General features: G+C 38.1%; 1 protein-coding gene across 1 annotated transcript in view; it reads left to right on the top strand.

The window, feature by feature from the left end:
* Positions 1-23,751, top strand: part of LOC149234827 (pre-rRNA-processing TSR1-like protein) — a 280,880-nt gene that overhangs the window by 134,338 nt on the left and 122,791 nt on the right. Inside the window, exon 12 of the mRNA XM_089371955.1 lies at positions 16,821-16,904. Coding sequence (XP_089228081.1) covers positions 16,821-16,904 — 84 coding nt within the window. The remainder of the gene's footprint in view (positions 1-16,820; positions 16,905-23,751) is intronic.

The following is a 23,751-nucleotide window of genomic DNA, read 5'->3' on the forward strand; positions in this document are numbered from 1 at the left end:
AGAACTCAGAAAGTTATTCCCCACATACAGCAAATTATCTCAGCTCAATAAGACAGGGAACTCAACCCTCTTATGACCAGCAATTCGACCTGCAAATGACAGGCTGTAATTCGACCCCAAGATGTAACGAACTCAACCCACGAAAAATTCTCTTATAGCAGCTAACTTGGCCAATGAGTGAAAAGGTTTGTGTCTACTGTTAACAGGTATGAATGTGGCCCATCCTCCGGTAGAACTCAGCCTCAGATAAGCAACCAAACTCAGCCCTCATACAGGGATATACTCGACCATTTTTCTGTGGATAAACTTAGTCCTTTGACCAGAAAGACTCGGCCCAGCAAGCACAATAAGAACTCAGCCCTATGCCTAGTAAGCAGCAGAGGTTTGACTTTCAAATGAACCCAGAACTTGGCCCCTTCTTCACCAACTCATCCTATTGAATAATGGCAGAACTCGGCCCTCAGATTTGGCTTGGAAAATCGTCCTGTAAAAGAGATATAGAATACCCCATATTAGGGTATAAAATCAACTGATAACACCATGGAAACTTACTCCATCATTTCCATTGTGTTTTACTCCTCCAACAATGAAGCTCAATGACAAAATTTGAGTGATTCCGCTGCAAAGTTCAGACTAGCTAGGGTGTATAGTCTCAACACCAAAACTAGCAAACAGGATGAGAGTTTCCCAAAAATCCTGGACTCTCCCTCAAGAGCTCTCCAAAATTAATTTTTTAAGTGAGCTGTGGCGAACAAAGTTCATACTTCAATTTAAGTACTCCAAAAGACTTGGAATATGTAGATCTCCATTGAAGATACATGAATATATATTAAAAATGTATGAATTAGAATATGGTGTTACAAATGTGAATGAGGACCTGCTTATATATCCTAGGCAGGTGCTTCTTCATGGAAGGTCATGTCCCATTTAGATATGCCTGTTCAATACTAATTACTAATAATTTTAAAACTAATAATTATTACAATTATCATCATTATTTATATTTATATTATTTATATATATATATATTTTATTCATAACATTGCCTTTCTCAAAAAACTTTGTCCTCAAAGCTGATTGATGAAAAGGCTTGATCCCTTCTTCTGTTTCGAATGTCTTCTTGCCTCAGAGCTGTCGTCTTCGTTGATACAAGTTGATATGATGTTTTGAGTGATAAACAAAATTGTCGAACTGAAAATGGATATGACCATCCTAAATTAATCTTTTATGGAATCTTTAGTTATTAGAAACTTGAAATGAACTGTTATCATTGGACTCAGTTGTGCCAACTTCAGTATTCTGTGGAACATGTTGTTTATGCTCTAAGTGATACAGTTTTGTAGATTGATTGAGATGTTTTTTCTTGTGATTTGGATGTAGATAAGGAGTTCTTTTGGTTTGTCTTTCCTTTATCATGTGTGTGGCAATATTCTGATTTACTTTAGGTGACGATGTTGTTGCGTTGGTTACAAAACTTTCACTTGGGATGTTCATCGTCTGAACTGCAACATCTAAGTGTATTTTTCCTTCCACTGAATTATCCTCTTCTTGAGTTGTGGTATTGATTGGTTCGATATTCGTTCCTTTATCCTGAACTGGAGCTATTACGACTGGTGACTTTGATACGTCCTCTTGAATTTAATGTTCTAACTTGTCTTTTAACGACTTATTTTCCTTTTTAAGCTTCTTAATTTGCGTCAATAGTTTTTCACTATGGTCTTTAAGCCGAGAAACTTCTTCATTTCTTTCAGCAGTGATCTTGTCAACTTCTCTTTGCATATTTTGTAGCTAAGTTGCACGAAACGGGGAAACGGGTACGAGTTTCCGAAACGGGAAGCGATACGAAACGCGACCTCCCCAAATTTTGGAAACGGGGAAACACGAATATATATATATATATATATATATATATATATATATATATATATAATTATATATGTATGTATATTGAAAATATTTAAATCTATATATATATATATATGTGTGTGTGCAATCATAAAGCATAAATGATACTTTATAATTTATTACACTTAAACATTAAGATTTAATTTACATCACATTTAATCATGAATAATCACATAATGAAAATAAAAATATCGGAATATCCAAAAGCAACCTTTATTATATATCCAAATCTCAAAATCAGCCTTTATTTATATTAATATATGAGGCTGCAAGTACAATAAAGACTATAAGGCTGCAAGTACAATAAAGACTATAAGGCTGCAAGAGAGAGATCCAAATCAGGGTTTTTTGCATCCACATCCCATTCTTTAGAAGGACCATTGTTGTATTGGGAGTCTCATCCTACATAGTCGAACGACCTTAGTGCTCTTGATTAAATACACGTTTCATACCCTAGTACCCTACATGATCTTGATTATTAGGAGTTTCCCATGCATAGAGGGCTTGGTTCTCTTGATTAAATACAAGTTCCATACCCTAGTACATGATAAAATCCAATGGAAACATTGCAATCCCTCCAATCTTGAAATCCTGAAAAACAAATAAGTCTGCTGGATTTTGAGTGAGATCTAAAATTCTACTTTCTCCATATGAAATCCAATGAGGGCAAAACCACTCTCAAACATCCTGAGTCATTTCATGGTAATGTTAAAAATTTAAGTAAAAGGATGAAAATGCAAAATAAAGGAGAATATTACTTTTACTGTAAGAATTTAACATTACCATGAACTGCATATCCGTCAAACTTCCTGATGAACTGCATATCAACGCTAGGGCAAAAATTCACTTTTATAACTTTAGACACGCATCTAGAAGCAACAAGAAGTCACTAACATACCCTAAAAGTAAATTAAAAAACAAATTAAAAAAAATATATTAAAAAAAACACAAGTTAATGAGGAAACGTGGGTCGTACGGCCGTGAAACGTGTTTCCGGCCGTACTGGCCACGTTTCCGTTTCAGGAAACGTGGCAGTACGACCAGAAACGCGTTTCACGACCGTACCAAACGCGTTTCCGCGTTTCGTACCTGTTTCCGTATGGAAACGGACCTCTAGACCACGTTTCCTGCAACATAGTTTTGTAGTACATTTTTACCTTATTGAAAAATTACTTTTGGGATATCTAGTGTGGCTTCTGCTATTACTGAATTCGGCTTCACTGTAATATCTTGTAGCGTTATTTTTTTCCTTTTGTAAGAAAATTTGAAAAAATTCTTCTTCGTATTCAAGATGAAGGAAACTAAGGTTGCCATCCAGGCTGAACCTAAAAGAATGTCACCTTGATTGCTCCATAGGTTTTGAACTGAGAATTGTGATGTGAATGTATAATCTCTAATGTTTAATTGTAAATTGGTTATTTCATATTTTTTGTTGTTATAACAGAGTAATTTTTCGATTATATTTGACTCAGGAATCATAATTGGTATGTGATTTTAGGTTTTATGTATTTTTTATCTTCGGCTGACGAGATAGCGATAGTAACACTTTTTCCCACAATAGACCCTTTAATTCTAAATAACATTGAGGCATAGTTATATGATGTTTTTGGGAATCTTTTGGCCTTCCTTTCTGAATTAGACTCCATTCCTTTTTTCTCTTTAATGATTGACTCTATTTTGCCTTATTAATAATTTTAGGTCAACAATACTAGGATGTTAACAATAGGCAACTTTTTAATATTTTTCTTTTATAACTCAACTCGGGCACTCCCTTTATATATATATAATTCACTTAACTTTATAACTTGACTTTTTCTTATATATATATATATATACTTGTACTTTATTAAAGCGATGTCCCAACAATTTAAGAAAAGTTTTTTTTATTATGCACCACTTTCCAAACTTTCCCCTCTTGATAATTTAAGTAGGTGCAAGTTTATTTAAAGTAATAATATAAGTCCAACACCTTGTTAATTAATTTGACCAATCAATATATTGTATGGGCATACCCCTTCAGATTGAAAGTTAAATTTTCCTGAAAATAATATTATAGTATAACCATATTAATATCAACGTACAAACTGTATGGACTGTGGTAAAACAACACAGAATTGCAGCGGAAATTACTGATTGGTGGATGGTATAGCGGCAACAAAAAATTGACTTGGTGGTTGTTGTAAAGGTAGCGGTTAACAGTGAGAATAGTACATAGAATTTTTAATATTGCAGGGAATAGCATGTAGACAGGGCACTGGTCTGGTCGTAGTGGCGACTGTGTTGCTTCAACGGTGGAAAAAAATGGATGCAGTGGCAAGGGTGGCGGTAGTCAGTTGCGAAATCTGTGGCGGTGGACGCGGGTAGTGAGAGACAGGGCTGCGGAGAACGTCAATAGTGCAGAGATTTGGGCGGTGAGGGATAGGGCAGCGAATTGAGGTTGCCGTAGTGCGGTGGCCAATGAGGGTGGTTGGTACCTGTTAGTGGAGATGCTTGCTAGGGCAGCAGTCCAGTCGATTACGATGAGCGAGCGTTGATGAGGTAAGCTTCTTTATTTCTTTCTTTATTTTTTTGTATAAATCTAAGTTGCACGAAACGGGGAAACGGAAACGAGTTTCCGAAACGGGAAGCGATACGAAACGCGACCTCCCCAAATTTAGGAAACGGGGAAACACGAATATATATATATTAAAAATATTTAAAAATTATTATATATATGTGCAATCATAAAGCATTAATGATACATTATAATTTATTACATTTAAACATTAAGATTAACTTTACATCACATTTACTCATGAGTCATGAATGATCACATAATGAAAATAAAAATATAAGAAAATCCAAAAGCAACCTTTATTATATATCCAAGGGCAAAATCTCAAAATCAACCTTTATTTATATTAGTATATGAGGTTGCAAGTACAACAAAGACTATAAGGCTGCAAGAACTATAGAGACAAAAGACTAATCCTCATCATAACAATCCTCATCAAAAATAGAAGCAGCACAATGCTCAACATTGGATGGTGGTGTTGAAGAAGATGATGCACCAATTCCACTTCCAGATTCAGCCTCAATATTCAGGGCAGCAAGAGAGAGCTCCAAATCAGGATTTTCTGCATCCACATCCCATTCTTTAGAAGGACCACTGTTGTATTCTGGACCCCTACGAGATGCAAGGCGAAGGTTGGAGTGCACATAAACAAGATCCTCTGCTTTCTGTGAGCCCAACCTATTGCACTTCACAGAATGAACAAAACCATAAGTGCTCCAATTCCTTTCTGCTGATGAAGAGCTTGCCACTTGTGAAAGAATACGAATGGCAAGGTTTTGCAAATGTACACCATTTGCTTCATGACAAATCCACCACCTAACTGGATTCATGGTGCTTCTCTCCTCCAAAGCTGATATATCTGCATAATCATCTAATCCTGCAGCAAAACTGGCAAATTCCTCCTTTACCTCCCTATGTAGATGAGAAGGAAACATTCTCATAAGGGCCTTTTTCACCCCATTAGCCACCTCTCTATCCTTATGGGGTGCCTTACTCTTCCCATTGCTTTGAGCAATAAGCTCCTCATCATAAAATTTGGGGTTCAAAGCATGTGCTAAAGTGTGCAATGGAGTATTGAAATTGTTCCACCTATCAACAATGATTTTCTTGATCAAACCAACAAAATGATCATCAACAAACAAAAGTTGTGGAGACTCTTGCGAAATGATTTCCATAGTTTTCTCAACCATGGAATCCATGCCATCATATAGCTCTCCCAAGAAAGGTTGGTCAGTATCAGCACTCCGGAGAAGCTCAAATGCAGGGGTTGTGAACTTTAGCAAGAAATCTACCTTGCTCCACCAATCCTCATCAAGGCACAATCTACGCACCATAGATCCCCGCTCTGAATCTGCTTGTCTCCACTCAATCCAAAGTTGACTCACCACCATAGAAACTAATGCATGCTTAACCTCAACAAGGCGGCGCAACATCACGAAGTTTGAGGCATATCTTGTCTCAACAACTTTTAACAACTCCAATTTGGAGTACTCTCGAAATATGGCCTGAGACTGGTGGTGGTTGGTGATGAATTTGATAATCTCCCTTGCTTCCCCTGTGAGTTCCTTTATCCAGGAAACTTTGTTGTCGATCTCCTCTAAGATCAGATTCAGATTATGGACAATGCATGGTGTCCAAAAGATGTGGTCATACCTCCCATCAATAATTAAACCTGCAGCTTTGCAAACTGGTGCATTATCCGTGATAACTTGCACCACCTTGTTAGGCCCTATTTGTTCAATAGCTTTTATAATAACATCAACGATGAATTGTGCATCTTTCACCTCTCCTGAGCAGTCTTTTGCCTTGATAAACATTGCTCCTTTGGGGGAAGTGGCAATGATATTTATCAATGGTCTGCGCCTTATATCTTTCCAACCATCTGAGACTATGGTAACCCCAGAGCTACTCCAGGAAGAACGAATTGGAGGTAAAATTTCCTCCACAAGGTCCTCCTCGTTTTTAAGAAGCTGGGTTCTGACTTTCTCATAGTTGGGCCCCTTGTACCCTTGAGGAGCTTTGTTAACTGCCCTTATCATATCTTGCCAGTAAGGAGAGCGAACAACATTGAATGGGATACCACATGCATAAATGCACCTAGCCACTCTGGAATCAGTTTCTTCTCTTGCTTGCACATTCACCAATCTAGCAATTCTGCTATCCTGAACTGAAGGGGATGCCCCTGGGCCTCTGGTATTTTTGGGCGCTGGTTGTTCATGTTGTTGAGTGTGACCAGCTCTCCTCTTTCTTGCTTCAGCTACAATCCTTGGCTCAATGTTAGATGGAGCTTGAGTAAGGTCATCATGCCTTCTCTTAGTACCATCCGCCTCATCTTGCTCTCTTTCATATGCCCTCCTTGCCAATGGATCTGCTGTTTTTGTGCAACCTGAAACCCCCTGTCCTCCTCCATGCAATAGATGTGCTTTCACTCTTGGGTAGGAGCCCTTGTACGTATTATTGCAAAGATTGCATCGTCATTCCCATGAGCCACCACCTCCACATCTTTGAAGCTTCGTCACATGCCTCCAAAGAGGATAATATTCAGCGCTTGGGTTGGCCCTAGGGCTTGAACTTGCAGCTGAACTTTGGCTGGAAGCCATTGTTGCAAAAATAAATTTAAAAATCAAATCTATAAATAAAAAACGTCTTTCATATTTCTGGCTGCATAAACCCTAGAAAAATTGAAGAAATAGTAAGAAAAAACTAACAAAATGAATGTGGCTTACCCAAATTAATTTTCTGTGGCTGAAACTACCCTAAAATGCCAGAAAAGAGGAGAAATATGGCTGTAGCTGAGCCAAATCTACTGCAAAAATAAATTTAAAAAGCAAATCCATAAATAAAAAACGTTTTTCATATTTCTGGCTGCATAAACCCTAGAAAAATTGAAGAAATAGTAAGAAAAAACTAACAAAATGAATGTGGCTTACCCAAATTAATTTTCTGTGGCTGAAACTACCCCAAAATGCCATAAAAGAGAAGAGAAATATGGCTGTAGCTGAGCCAAAGCTACGACTGCTGAAATCTCTTTCTCTTGCCGCTGAAATCTCTTTCTCCTACTGCTGAAATCTCTTTCTCCTACTGCTGAAATCTACTTTGCTCACTGCTCAAAACACCCTAGCTTAAACAACTGCCAGTCTCCAAGAGAAACGACTTGCTGAATAGTGTGATGAGAGAATGAGACAAACTTCTCTTTTATAAGTTTAGACAGGCTTCTAGAACTCACTAGACAGCCTAAAAAAAATTAAAAAACAAATTAAAAAAAATAAAAAAAAACACAAGTTTTTGGGGAAACGTGGGTTGTACGGCCGTGAAACGCGTTTCCGGCCGTACTGGCCACGTTTCCGTTTCGGGAAACGTGGCAGTACGGCCAGAAACGCGTTTCACGGCTGTACCAAACGCGTTTCCGCGTTTCGCCCCAGTTTCCAGCCGGAAACGCACCTCCCCCCCACGTTTCCTACAACATAGGTATAAATATATATGTTGTTTAATTTTGTTTTTACCTACAGTTTTTTTTTAATATAATCTTTTGTTTTGTTTTTTTTTTTCTCGATTTTCTTTTAGTGTGGTTAAATATTTTTTTTTTTCTGACTTTTTTATGATTTTTTTTCATATACCTCTTTTTATTTTCTTTTATAATCTTTTTATTTTTATTTTTTTAATATAGTAAACCTTTTTTTAAATTTGTTTTATAACTTATTTTTTTGCTTCTTTCCTTTATGGTCAAAGGCCTGAATGATAATATGAAAAATGGAGAAACTCCAAACTCATGCAGCGAAACGCTTCAACAACAAGAAGGTTGACGAATTTTGATGGTTAAAGACCTGGATCAGAGAACGAGGCTCGTGTGCATCGGTTGAGTAGCCAGAGGATCGAGCAACTTTGATACCAAATGCAGCGAACAAAGTTCGTACTTCTAAGTTAAATACTACAGAAGACTTGGAATATGTAGATCTCCATTGAAGATACACGAATATATATTAAAAATGTATGAATGAGAATATGGTGTTACAAATGAGAATGACAACCTGTTTATATACCCTAGGCAGGTGCTTCTTCATGGAAGGTCATGTCACATTTAGGCATGCCTCTTCAGTACTAATTGGAAATAATATTGAGGGGGGGGGTGAACCAATGTTTACAAATCAATAATTTTTTCCTTTCATACTCAGATTTATATATGCTACTTCAATGAAGGTAACTCGCGTGTACACGCAATTGTATTTAAAGCAACTAGCGCATATCCAACAAACTTATGATTCAGTTAATTCATCATATGTTGATCTTTAATCAGTGCATGAGTACTTCATTAACCATATAAACAATAACCATGTGCAGTAATAACAGAATAAACCATCACACATAAGCAACACACATGAACACCAAGATTTAAGGTGGAAACCCAATGCGGGACAAAAACCACCTGCTGCTGTCTTCTTTTAATATATGAAAAACCTGTTTACAATCATGTACTGGTGCAGACTTGTACCAATACGCAGGCACCCACTTGCAGAAGGCTACAACCTTCTCTCGTTCTCCAACTTCTATTGGAAGAGAGCTACAACCCCCTAGCTCTTGTACTAGTCGATCCGTTTACTAGTACGTAGGCACCGACCTACAGAAGGCTCCAACCTTCACTCGTTTTCCAGCTGCTACTGGAAGGGAGCTCCAACCCCTGGCTCTTGTACTGGCCAATATGTTTACCAGTATGTAAGTGCTAGCCTATAGAAGGCTATGACCTTCTCTCTTCCTCCAGGGACCACGTTTCATAAATTTTCAAACTGGATACTCCTGGAACACAACACCACAATCTGAAGGCCTCGTTTCATCAAATTTTCATACTAGACCCATCAGCAATATTGAAGTTCAAAATCAATCACCACTGCTATACAACCAATCATTGGAAACCCGTCATCACTAAAGCAAATCACAATCAATCAATCTGAACATTCAGAACACTATCACCAGAACACAGTCACCAGAACACAAAATAGAACCCAGAATTCTGCATCAACAACCATAACAAACTGCAACTTCAAATATCATATTTCATAATCTATACGCTACTTTGATGTGCTGAACCAGCGTGTATACGCGCTTTTACCAAAGCGAACCAGCATACAGATCTGCAAATGCTAACTTAAAACATCACAACTATTCTAGACGTCAGTCATACCCAGATCAAAACATTTACAGTGTAAATCACTCGTTAGCTTTCAGATCTAGATTATCCATGATCAAGCCATATAATAATAATTCATTTTAGGTCTCATGATCCTGATCCATCATTAGATCTCATCCCCCATCAACCGCTAAGGTTCATCCTTAGTTCAAATCAAGCAAAGCACCATAAAACCATAACATGCATATTTGCTTTTGATCTCACTCTTCATAAGATATTTATTATTGCACACTTGGCCTAATGATCTTCTTCTCCTTATATAGTTTTAAGCCTTTCTCAATACTTTGGACCAAAACCACTTAGGACCAATACCTTGGACTAAATACCTCAGACCAAATACCTTGGACCAAAACCTTGGTTTTCCAGCATGTACGCGCTTTTCCTCTTGTGGGAGTGCATGTATATGTATACGCTCTTTTTGTTCTGTGAACCAGCGTGTATACACTGTTTTGACTTAGTGGACCTGTGTATACTTCTTAAATTGCTTTACATCAACGTTTTCCTTTACCTTCTTTATTCTGATCAGTAGACCTTAGTTCCATCTTCCTGTTCTTCTGTACCACTGCCTTGTTACCTCTGAATATACCTGTTGTACTGTGAGTTGCCTTTTACCAAAACTGAATTGACCCGTGAGTGAGTTGCCATTAAGAACAACACTTGTATCATAATTCCAACAGTTTGTACTTCTAAGTTAAATACTATAGAAGACTTGGAATATGTAGATCTCCATTGAAGATACACGAATATATATTAAAAATGTGTGAATGAGAACATGGTGTTACAAATGAGAATGATGACCTACTTATATACCCTAGGCAGGTGCTTCTTCATGGAAGGTCATGTCCCATTTAGACACGCCTCTTCAGTGCGAATTACTAATAAACTAATCATTTTTACAATTATCATCATTATTTATATCTATATTATTTTATATATATTTTATTCATAACATGAGAAAATGAAAGAATGAATGAGGAGAGGCTCCTCATTTTCCCTTTTTATAACTCATTTGCCACTTTTGCCACATTTTTACTCTTTTATTTTAATACACTCACTTTATTGGGTTTTCTCACTTTATGATTTAAAACCCTTTCCCTACACTTACTTGACCTAGTGAGCTCCTTGGAGGGTCTCCTCCAATGATTATTCATGAACCCTAGGTCTCGTGTGGTCCCATTCTAGGTCTCTCAAGAATGATGAAAACCTACTTGAAGGTATATAAGTATCTTTCAAAGCTTCCTTAGAGGTCTTGCATTATATTGAGGGTCTTGACCATATATATGCTCATCATTATTGAACATTCCTAAACCTTAGGTCTTGACTCTCCTCTTAGGTCTTTGTTGGAGAGCCCTTTTAGCTTCTCTTGAAGCATTGAGCCCTAATTGAGCCTCTCCTTGAATGGGCCTTGGAAATCACTCAATATCTTATCAATGATCTGATTTCCTCTCATACTGAGACTCCTCCCATCGGTGGAAGTCCGTAAACAACACAAGACATTGACTGAGGTGACAACGAGTCTTTCTCCCTTTGTTATCACTTGGTCTAGTAGTTGTCCCTTAGGACCCTTGCTAGATTGTTTGGCAACAGTTCCATCATAAAATGACTCGATGTGTTGACTACGAAACAAATATCCGGTCTAGAGTTGACCAGATACATCAATGAACTGATGAAATGACAATACAATTTGGGGTTCACCAGCTCGAAATCTGAAGCATGCAACTTCTTCCAATTGGTGATCATAAGAGTAGCCATAGGTCTGCATCCCTCCATATGGAATCTCCTTAAAATATCACCTACATACCTGCCCTAGCCATTTAATATATGCCCATCTTCCTGCCAAATCTCCAACCCCAAAAAGTAATGCATCCGTCCCATATTGGTCATGCCATACTCTAAAGCAAGATCTCTCTTGCAGTGTTGGATGAGTCTATCATCTCCTGTAATGAACAAGTCATCGACATACAAAACTAGAATGAGTGGGTCGTCATCAACCATAATGAAATAGAGGTTCGGATCTACATCACTCTTTTGAAAACCCAGTTACTGCAGGTAGACATCTATCCTCTCATACCATGCCCTCGGGGCCTACTTCAGTCCATATAAGGCTTTCTTAAGCATACACGCATGAGAATCCCTCCCACACACCTCAAAGCCCTGTGGCTGCTCAATGTACACCTCCTCCTGAATTACTCCATTGAGGAAGGTGATCTTCACATCCATATGGTGAATCCTCCAGCCCATCTCAGCTGCTATAGATATCACTACTCTAATGGAAGTATAATGAACAACTAGAGCGAAGGTCTTCTCATAGTCAACTCCCTCTGCCTGTGAGAACTCTTGCGCCACAAAACGAACTTTGAACTTCTGCACACTACCATTTGCAACATGTTTAATATTGTAGAGCTCCTAGAGGCCACTGTCGACTTCCCTTCGGGTCTCGACACTTTCTCCCCCACATCATTCTTCATGATGGAGGCATTCTTCCTCATCTTGCACAACTTACTGTTGTTGGTCTGCGCTACCAAGACTCTAATAGGCCGAAACATAAACCTGCATAGTCTCCCACTACGAAATCCAATCACACAAGTAGACTCGGTAGTGGATCCTCTAGGATGTATTAACACCTGTCCTCCTCGAAACACCACCTCTTACCCCCTGTCCTCCAAACTGGAGACTGGTATCAAATTCTTCTTGAACCTTGGAATATAAAGAACATCTGTCACTTTTAGAGGAGGTAATGACTCCCTTTGAAATGATACTGTTCCCATTCTTGGTGCTCTGACCTTGGAGTTATCTCCAAGCGCAACCTCCAAGTCAATATCATCCTTTGAGAGACTCGAGAAGTGCTTTCTCACTCTAGTCATGTGGCAGGATGTTCGACTGTCTACAAACCGATGTCAGAAGATGTGACATGACTGGCTAGACTCACCACTAAGGCATCCATCTCTGCTGATAGGGAAAACTCAGTGATAAATCTGAAAGTGAACTCTTCGATCTCTGTCAAAGCTATAACTCCCTTCTTCTTCTTTCCCTTTATGTTGGGACACTAGACAACATAGTGAGCCATCTTCCCACAAGAAAATCATTTTACTTTGCTCATGTACTTCTCCATTGCCTTCTGCTTCCCCTTCTCTTACTTTGGTCCACTAGAAGACACCTTCTTGGCCTTCTTCTTGCCCTTTGCTGCAAGAGCAATATTTTCCTCCTCATCTCCCCCACCACGCTGATTGCCAGCCCAAGTCACCTGACACGGGGACATGGGACACGCAGGGCACGAGGATTTGAGTGTTCGGCACAGGCACATCAATCCCCCGGAACATGACACATTATATATATATATATATATATATATATATATATAGATATTTCTTACACAAATTCTCATTCATGATACAAATTCATTGATTCAAACATAGATCTCAAATTCTCATTCATGATACAAATTCATTGATTCAAACATAGACCTTCATCTAGATGTAAGTTTTACAAAGTAACGTTATGCATACAAATACAATTGTGACAAATTTATGAACGATCCAATAGGAAAAAGACAAGAAACTGCAGTTTGCTCATTAAGTCATTAAAATGAAAATGTGTTACATAGGTAGTAGCAATGCCAATGGAGAATAGAAATAGCAAATACAAAACAACTACAAACCTCAAGGCAATAGGTAGCTCATGAGTCATCAATCATCATCATCAAAATCAACATCACTGCCATCATCATGGTCACCACTGCTCTCCTGTGCTGCATCCTCCTCCTTTGTATCCAATGTCATCTCTGCATCTGCTGGTGTGGAGGATGACCCCTCAACAGTATCACCATCATCAAAAGTGACAGGCTCTAGCACTGGCTCATTAAGATCCAAGTTGGCCAATGCCATGAATGTTGTAAAAAAATAAAGAAAAAATGCACAAACTTGTAAAAAAAATGTACATGCAAACTGCTGTAATAGAAATGCAAAAAAAATAGAAAGAAAATGCACTTACCTGTTGCTTGAATCGCTTTCAAAATGCTCCCAAACCCTTTGCTATTCGCCCCCACACACCCACAACAAGAGAGATAGAGAAAAGTGAGGGGGAAATGACCCAAAACCGACCTTTATGGGCCATGCAGCACACAAATCAAGGGGGCATATGTCCCAGAATTGGGACACGATGGACTCGTTCCCCGGACATGATCGAAGGACACGTGTCCCACCGAATCGTGTCCGATTCGTCTGATGCGGGACATGCAAAGGGTTTAGGACGAATCCGGTTTCTTAGCTGCCAACCTTGTCACTCATCTTGGTCTCCTCCTGGATGAAATCCTCCCACATCCTCTTCCAGTTTGGAAAGTGCTTTCCTTTGTCAACCACCCGAATTTCTTCCGCCAGAGACTGTTGCCGCCTTCCTCCATGCTCCGACAGAATTTCCTCTGCAAGGGATTGATGAATTCCTCCCTCGTTTTCCATGGGATTTTCCACTGCAAGGGGCCTCGACAGACCCTCCACATTTTCCTCAGGGACCCTGGTGAACAGAACGGATATGTGGGCGTTGATACCCGCATTATCCCTGGAATTGCCCAACGTGAAAATAACCGAGCCAAACGCAGGTAGCCTTGGCTCGCCATTGTTGGACCCTCCAGCCTCCACAAAATGGCTTGCCTGAACAGGGGAAGCTCCCACACGTCGATGACAGTAACAACAGCAGCAGTGGTGATGAGTGTCTGCTGCAGGCGAGCGAGAGGAGCTGCCACGCCCTGAGCCCCTTCCTCTTCTGCACGGCATCCTCTCTCGCACCATACTTCCAGCAGCTTCCTTCTTAGGCAGAATTCTCCTCCAATTCGGCTCCAGGCAACACACAAATGCGCGCAGGCAAGAACCAGGGAGGACCAGCAGCTTGCCAGCCTCCCCCAAATCGACAATAACACCGCTCTGCTCCGAATTCTGGGCATATACACCATCGCACTGAGCAGCGTCTGCCCCCATTCTGCAATTCTTATTGCCTTCCACATTCCGTCGGAATTCTCCCGCATTGAATGCGGCCATCTAACCCTTCAATGTTCCCTGCACCTTCATTAAGGCTGATGAACTGCAATGCCCGGCCTGTGGAGTTGGCGGCGAGGGGCCATAAAGATCTCCGTCCGTCGCGTGACCTCCCCTCCGTGGCAAGTGGCTCTTCCATGTGATGCGACGTAGCACCCGCATCCGGGACTCATAAAGTCACTTTTAAAACACAAGTCACTTTAATATTATAAAGTGTACTTAGTACTTTTCTCATAAAGTGACTTTTACACACGTGATTTTAATAAATTAAGGTAGATGGTACATATCTCATAAAAGATACTTTGTTCCATGACATTAATAAAACTCATATTGTCACATGACAAAAGGGTCATTAATGTTTCTTCCTAGGCCAAAAGGATAAATGCATTAGGAAACACCTTGGTACCTTTATTTTCAACATTTTGCACAAGATAGCTCGCTGCTCCTTGGACAAAGAATTCCCTGTTGCCAGAACAAAGTAGAAAAAAGAGAAAATATATAACTATCTAGGATGGAATCTTTCACTGCCGATTCCTCAGAAACCCTTAGAGCTATAGCTCAAAAAAGCAGATGAATTGATTCAGAATTGATGATGATTCATTTGATGTTAACTCTTCTCTATTTATAGATTTTCCCATGGGCTCCAAAATATCAGGGGTGGTGGGTGCAACTCCTATTTTTGGGTTTTTTGGCTCCAGCTGACCCAACATTTGCCCAATGTTTCCCCAACATAGAAAAAAAATGAGTTTTTACCCCTTTATCAAGACTGTAGCCTATGGGGTTGGATAGGTTATTTTGTTCTTCATTAGCCATGAGTTTGGAGAGGAAATTACAATTTGTGTTTTTGAATAGGTTGTGAACTACCTGAAATGGCTATAAATGGGCAGGGGAAAAGTCTGAAATGGTACCCAGCAATCACAGATTCACAGACGCGTTTCACAGTGCATGCAATGTGACGGGGTGCGAGAACAAACATTTATAGCACGAAACCTTATTCCTTCTCTTGGAAACAGAAACACACCCTGTAACATTTTTGCAACTTATCTGTACCCTATTGTGGCCTTTTCTTATAGTTTATCAGCAGGCAAATTATTTTCAAGGATGGTAAGCATACTCTTTAGTGTCAGTGAGATCTTCAGTAGAAAATTGATATTCTAGAACCATTATTTCTTTTGTAATGAAAATGTTTACTGTAGATCATCTTAAAATGAGTGATTCAGTAGGGAACCACAAAATTTGCGCAAGCCAATTCCCTAGGAACTAGAAAACAAAATGGAACGGATCACATCTGACTTGATGTAGTCTTGCAGATCAGGGCCAGAATAAAATACAAGTCCTGTGAGTGCTAAAATTTTTGGTGCAGCAAGGGAAATATAAGAATTCACAGTAAGAGACCTGATTGTGGGGCTTAGACATCATATATCATGATCAGTGATGGAGCTGTATCTGGAGTAAATAGTATAAACTTTAAAGTGCTTCCTAGTGAATCTATAGAAAGATGCATTCCAAAGTTCTGGGTTTATACAACATAGGTTGTCTGTTGGTTCTTTTTTTTTGGTGTCGAGGGGAACTTGGTAACTAAAACATACAATCAGTGCTGCCACCAATGACATAGCACTGCTGCCAAGAGAACCTCCTGCCCCAATATGACAGCTTTCAAACCATACCGACCAAGGTTAGCCCGGATTCGAACCTGTCTGGATGGCATTATTACCAAGAGTCCCAATCACTTGGGCTACTCCAGAGGAGCGGGTGGTCTGTTTCTTCATTACACAGAGAGTTTCCTTATTGTGAGTACTTGATGGCACCTTCTAACATGACACAAAGTTATGTGTGATGAGGTATACTAGCAGTCATGATAACTTGCATGCGAAGGGATATAAGGCATTCAAAGGGATATAATACATGCAATGAGATCTACTGTATTGTAAGTGATGAGTTTGTTTACTTTGTTTTTGTAGACTCAAGTCTGTGAATTAAGTCTTTCCCTAATAGTCGGCTAACCTTAACTATTAGTAATTGTGTGAGTGCAACTTATAGTACTCAAAATCATATTAGATGATAAATGAAATGTATGACTGTTTTCCTTTGTTTATGTTAAGAAATACTTATGTTTTTGTAATCTTATTGTGATGACTGGTTTATTCTGCAGGTCATTCGTTCCTTATTGCCCAACTCTTCAGAGCAGGAGCTTGTGGTTTTTGAGAATGTTCCAGATCCTCTTGCTGGGGAGCAGGTTCGTTTTTCTTTTTAATATTTCTGTTATATTATTACTATAGATCTTGGGTATGTTTGTTGCTGTGCTTTTGGATTTTTTTTTTGAAAGCTGAATGCTTCGGTTTGTAATTATAAATTTTCAAGATATGTTATAGGTGTAAAGTCAGGATTTCCTGCTTTCACAGATATTATGGCTCAGTTCTCTTGGCAAGCCATGGTTTTTCGTGTGGTGCTGGGGCTAGGGAAATCTATAAATTAATGATCTTGCTGGTATCATTTATGTCATGATTGTTGCTGTTGTTAACAAACTCATCATTCAAGGATATTTGCTACCCTTGTACACCCAAGTTGCACTGAAACGGATACGGATATGGGTTTTGAAATGGATACGGCAAATTTCAAAAAAATCCAGATACAATATTTCATATTACCATTCATCTTTTAGCTTCTAGATGATGGCTACATTTTTGATAACTTGATCACTAAAAACAACCAATGTAAATAAAACAAGAAATCAATAAACTTTAAAGGAATAATAATGTATTTACTATTAAGTATGATAGAAAATCATAAAAATGTGAACTATGTACTAGTGACCATATCATTAGTATTTCAAATTTTGAAGGGTCAAAATTGCTTGTTTCATATATATATACATAATACATGTATATATAATATTATTAATTTTAACATAAAATATTAAAAGTTTATTAAACTTAAGTATATAAATAAAATATCGTTAACTTTAATATAAAATTTAATTAAAATAAAAATATAACCTATTAAAATATTATCATTTTAATAGATATAAAACGATATATAATATGAGTTATTTATAAAACTACCTTAATAAAATCTAAATTAAAAAGTGAAATTTTTTTAATTAAATTTACTATATATTTTACTATAATATTAATTTATTAATTTTTAACATATATCAAACCATATGTATAAAATAAATTATACACTATATCAATGTGATTCAATAAACAACGTTTATTTGCCTATGACGCTATGCTACCAAAACGACAATCCTCTCTATGCACAACACTGCCAATTGTCCTCTACGTGCGCAGCTCTGTCGATGATTTATTGGCATGCACGACGGTCGTCATTCATTATACACTCGATCCCTCTATGTGTTTTCATTATATGACTCATTGTTGATAATATCGACGATATTCGAAAATATCGCGATATTTTCTGCAAAACAATATATCGCCGAGAAAATATCGGCAAATATCGGCAAAATATCGCGATATTTTGAAAATATTGGCAAAATATCGGCTATGTTTAAAAATTTGAAAAAATTATTTTTTATGCTTGCCGATATTACCGATAAGATATTTTCTGGACCGTCGCTGATATTTTGCTGATACCGATATTTTCAACACTGATATGACTGTATCAGCTAGAAACCCTTTATCTGCATGTCCGACAACTCAAACTAAATTCGTGGGATGAATTAAGTTTGAATTTAAACAAGATTTTGAAGTTCGAACCCCAAATTAAAATCCAACAGGCCCTGTAACATAAAATAAAACAAAATAACAGAAGATTCATGCTAAAATAAAACAAAAGCACATAAGATCCAACATATTTTAGCATGGATTTGTTTCTGATCAGATCCATAGTCCAAAAGATTTTAAATTGCCTGAAATGTTTAAAAAATTGGATTCAATGTTTCTAGAAGAACCAAAATGAATTGGAAACGTTTCAATGCCATTTTGTACCCGTTTTTGTTTCTGAAACGCGAAACGACGTTTCCAGAGGTTGGAAGGGATGTTTCTAGTAATGTAGTTAGACAATCCTTTGTTGTTTGGGAGGATGGAAATTACACATATTTTTAAAAATATGTTTTAGATTCTAGTTTGATACCTTGATAAGTTTACATGTATATGTACTTTAGCTATTACAGGCACATAAATATTTACATCATATGGGGTTATGACCTTTCCAGGTTCTTCCAAAGATGATAATGCATTTGCATACTTTGTTGAAATATTTTTGGGATTCTATATTCATGAATCTGGGTAGAATTACAAACCGTACTCATGGTTTCACTGGGTACTGCTTTAACTTGTAAGCATAATAAGTTAAGACAATTTTATTAATGTCGAACAAGTGACCGCAAATAGGTCAGTGGGATATTAAAGTTTCCTTTGAACCCAACAACCTAGCAATTTAGTGGTGAGCATATTACAGATCTATTGAATAAAAGCATGACTAGGATCTTAACAAAACTTCGACCGTGGAAGCAAAATGACAAGCAATCTCACACACAAATTTTCTCCCCAATCAAACAATACTTCATTAAAAATAAGTTAAATAACATTAAAACCTATTCAAGCTCTTGTTACTGGGAGAATAGCCCCTTACGAAATTACATATACAACAATGACTTGAATACGATCCAGTTGATTAAGCCCTAGCTCTGTCTTTCAATCTGTCTTGAGTCTTGACTAGTCTGGATATCCCTTGCTGCTCCTTGCACCTTCCTTAGACTCAACACATTTTGAATGGAAGCCTGTCTCCACCCAACCATTAAGATCTTACTCTCACAACATCTTATGCTCAAGATGTCTTGTGTGTCTTCACCCTTAGCCTAGCCTTTCTTTTTTAAGCTTGAGTTATGGCCAAATCCACAACCCTAATCTCCAATGTGATTGACGGTTGAGATTACATCTCACCTCATTTGATATTGACAATTGAGATGTGAAAATTCCTAATCCTCAAGGAATCCCTATTGCAGCAAATTTGAATCTACTTCACCTACTTGATTTTAATATGCATTATCAAGTTATTCTCTAAATACTGAAGAAAATTACTTCTGTAGCGTATACTACTTTAATATTTGATTACATGAAACAAAAAACTGAACAAAGAACAAGATACAATGGACACAGTTATTTTTGGACAAAATAGTCTCCGGAAAAACCTAATGCGGGAAAAATGGTGCAGCGACTCTGAGGGTCTTTTATTATTAAGCAGTAATTCTGAATACAAATGCTGGATCCATCCTGACAATCCAGTGATAGAGAAAATACAATGGCGGAAAACTGAGTAAGTTCCTCACTTCACCTTGCTGATCTGACAACAAAACTGGCTAACCCCGACTATCTCTGGGCTGGCCCTGCATAGGCCCTGCGCCAGCCCTACAGGCTCTTCATCAGCTTTGTGCTGTCTCTTTTGCCCATTTCGTCAAGTTTCCTTGCTGTTTCGGCTTTCTGCGTGGAGGGCAGCTTCAACATCTGCGCTGGACCTTCTTGCTCTGCGTTATGCTTGCGTGGGCCCAGATTTGTCCATTGTCAGTCCTCTTTGCTATTGCGTTGTCCCCACTAGCTTCTCTCTGCTTGTCTGTCAGTACTCCCGAACTATCCCTGCCCCTCTGCTGCAGAATGATCACCTAGTTCGAATTTCTCAGCTTCCTAGCCCCAAAAATTGAACTCCAGATCAATTTGTTCTCTCTGTGTGTGTTTCTAAATGAACCGAAGCTTCCTTATACTTTTCTCATTGAGACTTCAACGATCGAGATTAAGTCTCTAATCAACGGCTAAGATTAAAACATGACTTGATTCGCCTTGTAGATCATTTTCACCCATATTTTGATTAATACCCATTAATATTTTAATTTTCCTAAGTTTAGACTTAGGAACCCCATTAAAAATATTAATTATTTTAATAAAATACAATCCGAGTGGAATTTCACCAAACGGTTTCTAGGTTCTTTAGAACTCATGTGCCTTAGCCTATCCAACAATTTTCATGGCTAGAGCACATCCGATGCTACCAAAAACTAACATGAGATTCATCTAATTCTTTCATACAAAAACCTTTGCGTTTAACTCACTTTTTTATTATAAAAGAAATTACTTTAATCACTAAAGTAATTCCTAAGGTTAAAGGTGTACTAGGAAACTTCTGCATGCTTAGACATAGGCCTGTATTGAAGTACCTTTTCAAGCTACAAACATCACACTCCCTCTTAGCGAGGGAAGTACTCTTGAAAAGCCACATGGAACTGATTGTTCCTCTAGTGCAGGTACAATGTCTTTTGGAGGCTAACTCCCTAAATGTGCTGTTGTGAGCCTCCACATGTTCTTGAGCATCCCTCAATATTTGAACATGTTTTCCTATCAATTGTATAAGTTGTTCTTTTAAACCACGATGGCCACTATTATGTCTGGGTAGACTTGTTTAGATGAATGAGCAACTGCCCATTCCCGAATATGACCTACAACCCTTTGCCCTCATGATTGATATTGAGAACAAGTTCTTCTTTAGTCCTGTTGACCAGTACCGGTCAATTACCCATGCAGTACACCCACCCTTTTCTTGGCAAAAAGGGGCAGCACCTGATCGACATATCCGTGCCATCCTGCAGTCATCAGCAGTTTCATCATTTTGATTGTAAACCCAACCTGCATGAATTATTTGTAAATAATCTTAGCAGATATGAGTCGTGTATGTAAATTGCCTAGGTGGACCTAACTTTCTAGTGGTAATCTACGTCACGGAAGGTTTTTCGTCTCACCGATCCATGATCGGCAGAGTTTTCCTTCAAACCTAACCCCAAAGCCGGGATGGATTTTGTCATTCGAATTTTAGGAGAAGCCTAGTGTGTTGATCTGCTAGATTATAGTTGTGTCGCAGAAACTGGGTGGTTTATGAGGGTCTATGTTAAGTGGGTTTGTCCCCTTAAGATGTAAATTGTAAAAGTCATGATGTATTGTGTCTTGAGGGTTGAAAATGTTTTAAATCCCCTCATGAGTCCTAAGTCCTAGGTCCTAGGTGATGTTTCCGAAGGCTTAGTTCGATGATCCCTTTTAAAATGAATTAAGAAATTAAAAAATGAACAAAAAATTAATAAAATAATTAAAAAATTAAAAAAAAATTAAAATAAATAAAAAATAGTAAAAAATTATAAAATAGAGCAAAAACCCTAAATAATAAAATAATAATATTTTAAGTGAATGCATGCAAAATATTATTTTTTAATAAATCGATGGATGAGATCAAGAGATGTCTTGATCCTCATCAACGGTCGAGATCATTTCAACATGGATCACTCGAACTAGCCCTTGGGATCATTTCCTTTAAGTAGGGTGCTAGGGGTCATTTTCAGATCATTGGAATTGTATCTGTGAGTCTGGTACTGAAGAAGCTCTCTTGTAAATCTGTTTCTGGTTAATAAAAGAAGACTTTGGGGTCCATATCTTGCTGGTGTTACTCTCTTGAAATGCTGTGAGATTGTTTCATTTTCTGCATATTTTATTTTCAGCCATTAATAATAGCTTTTTGTAGAGTATTGTGAGCACAGGTATCTTGTTCACTTGCTAGGGTTTGAGTGCTGTTAAGGTTTCTGAAGTAATGGTAGGTATCTCCATTACTTTTTGAGATCTAACAGCATTTTTGCCCTCTTTACTGATGGTTGTTCTGAGCTGTGCAGAAAACCCTTTCTGAAGGAAATTTGTGGGCGTTTGGGGAAGTTCTCGGCTGAACCAGCCAACTCCCGCAAGCATTTTTTGCTGAGCCCAGTTGGATTTGATCCTGGGTCTATCATTCAGTTTTATTTTTCTGATCTGCATGAGAGATTTTCTGAAGTTTTTCACAGTGACAATCTGAAATTTCTTTTCTTTAAAATATTTCTGTGCTTACTGCTAAATCTGGCTGTTAAGGGGCTAAATCTGTACATTAATCAGCTGTTTTAGGGTTTCAAAATTTTCTGATCTAGGGTTTCAAATTTCAAGATTTTGCTTTGTACAGTTTTGATTAGGGTTCTCAGTTTTCTTGTATCTACAGGCAGCTCATCGGTCTAAAACAGTTGGCAGCTTCAAAAGAATCGATTCAAATACGCTGTCCATCTGCAAGCATAGTTTCTTTCTGCACATTCATTGAGAATCTTCAGCGTGGGTGAAGAAAATACGTGGACCTGCAAACGATTTCTCTCTGCCATCGAGCACAGTCAGCCAGCAGAATCGAAGCGCATATTTTCATGAACGAGTTATCTCAGGTTGCTGGATATCTTGCATTTACCATCGACTGGGGCAATCTGCGGCTCAGTTTTTCCTTCGACCCTGCACATCGTATCACTGAATTGCATCCACGTCCCTCAAGAGATCAATTAAAAATCGCCACCGTCATTGGCCCTCACGACAGAGAACTGTTCACTCAGCGGTTTTCAGCATCTGCGTATTCCCTTGATCTCATCGATACATCGATTGAAAGACCAGGAAACGTGTCGGCATGATCACGCTCAGCTTCAACGATTCACAGCTTCATTCTCGAACAGGTAATCTCTGCACCGTTTAAGCGTGAGTCTAATCTCTGCAAAGTCGATTCAAGCTTTTTTTTTTGCATGCCGCCGTCACCTGTGTATGCGTCTGAATTCATTATGCGTTTCTTCCTGTTTCAAATCCGGTTCCTTGTCTTCGTTTGCCAGGGTAAGCGTATCGATCTGCAGATGAATCGATTTCGAGCCACGATTTCCACGATTTCATTTTGATTGCTGTGGCCGGTTTTTTGATTTAATATGCAAATCCGTGGTTTAGTTTTCGTTGCAGGTTGCGTTTTTTTTCCTTGAGCCCGTGGCGTTGGGTGCCGTCCTCCCATTCATTGTCATTTTTTTTAATGCGTAAAACGGATAGGCTAGCGTAGCTTTAGGGTTTGGTAGTTTTTCATTTGTAATTTTTTTTGATGCATAATAGCTTAGGCTTATTTTATTTCACGTTTTTAGATTTTAAATTTTAGTTAGAATTAAATTCATAAAAAATCGAAAAGCTTCATTATAGTTTTATGTTAGGTTTTTTAATTAGATTTCAGTTTAATTTTTTTTAGTTTAATTTAGATTTTAATTATTAAATCTT

This window comes from Pinus tabuliformis, chromosome 8 (genome assembly GCF_031772625.1).
Source record: "Pinus tabuliformis cultivar Carrire ecotype Pingquan chromosome 8, CPIR1, whole genome shotgun sequence".
NCBI classification, from domain to species: Eukaryota; Viridiplantae; Streptophyta; class Pinopsida; order Pinales; family Pinaceae; genus Pinus; species Pinus tabuliformis.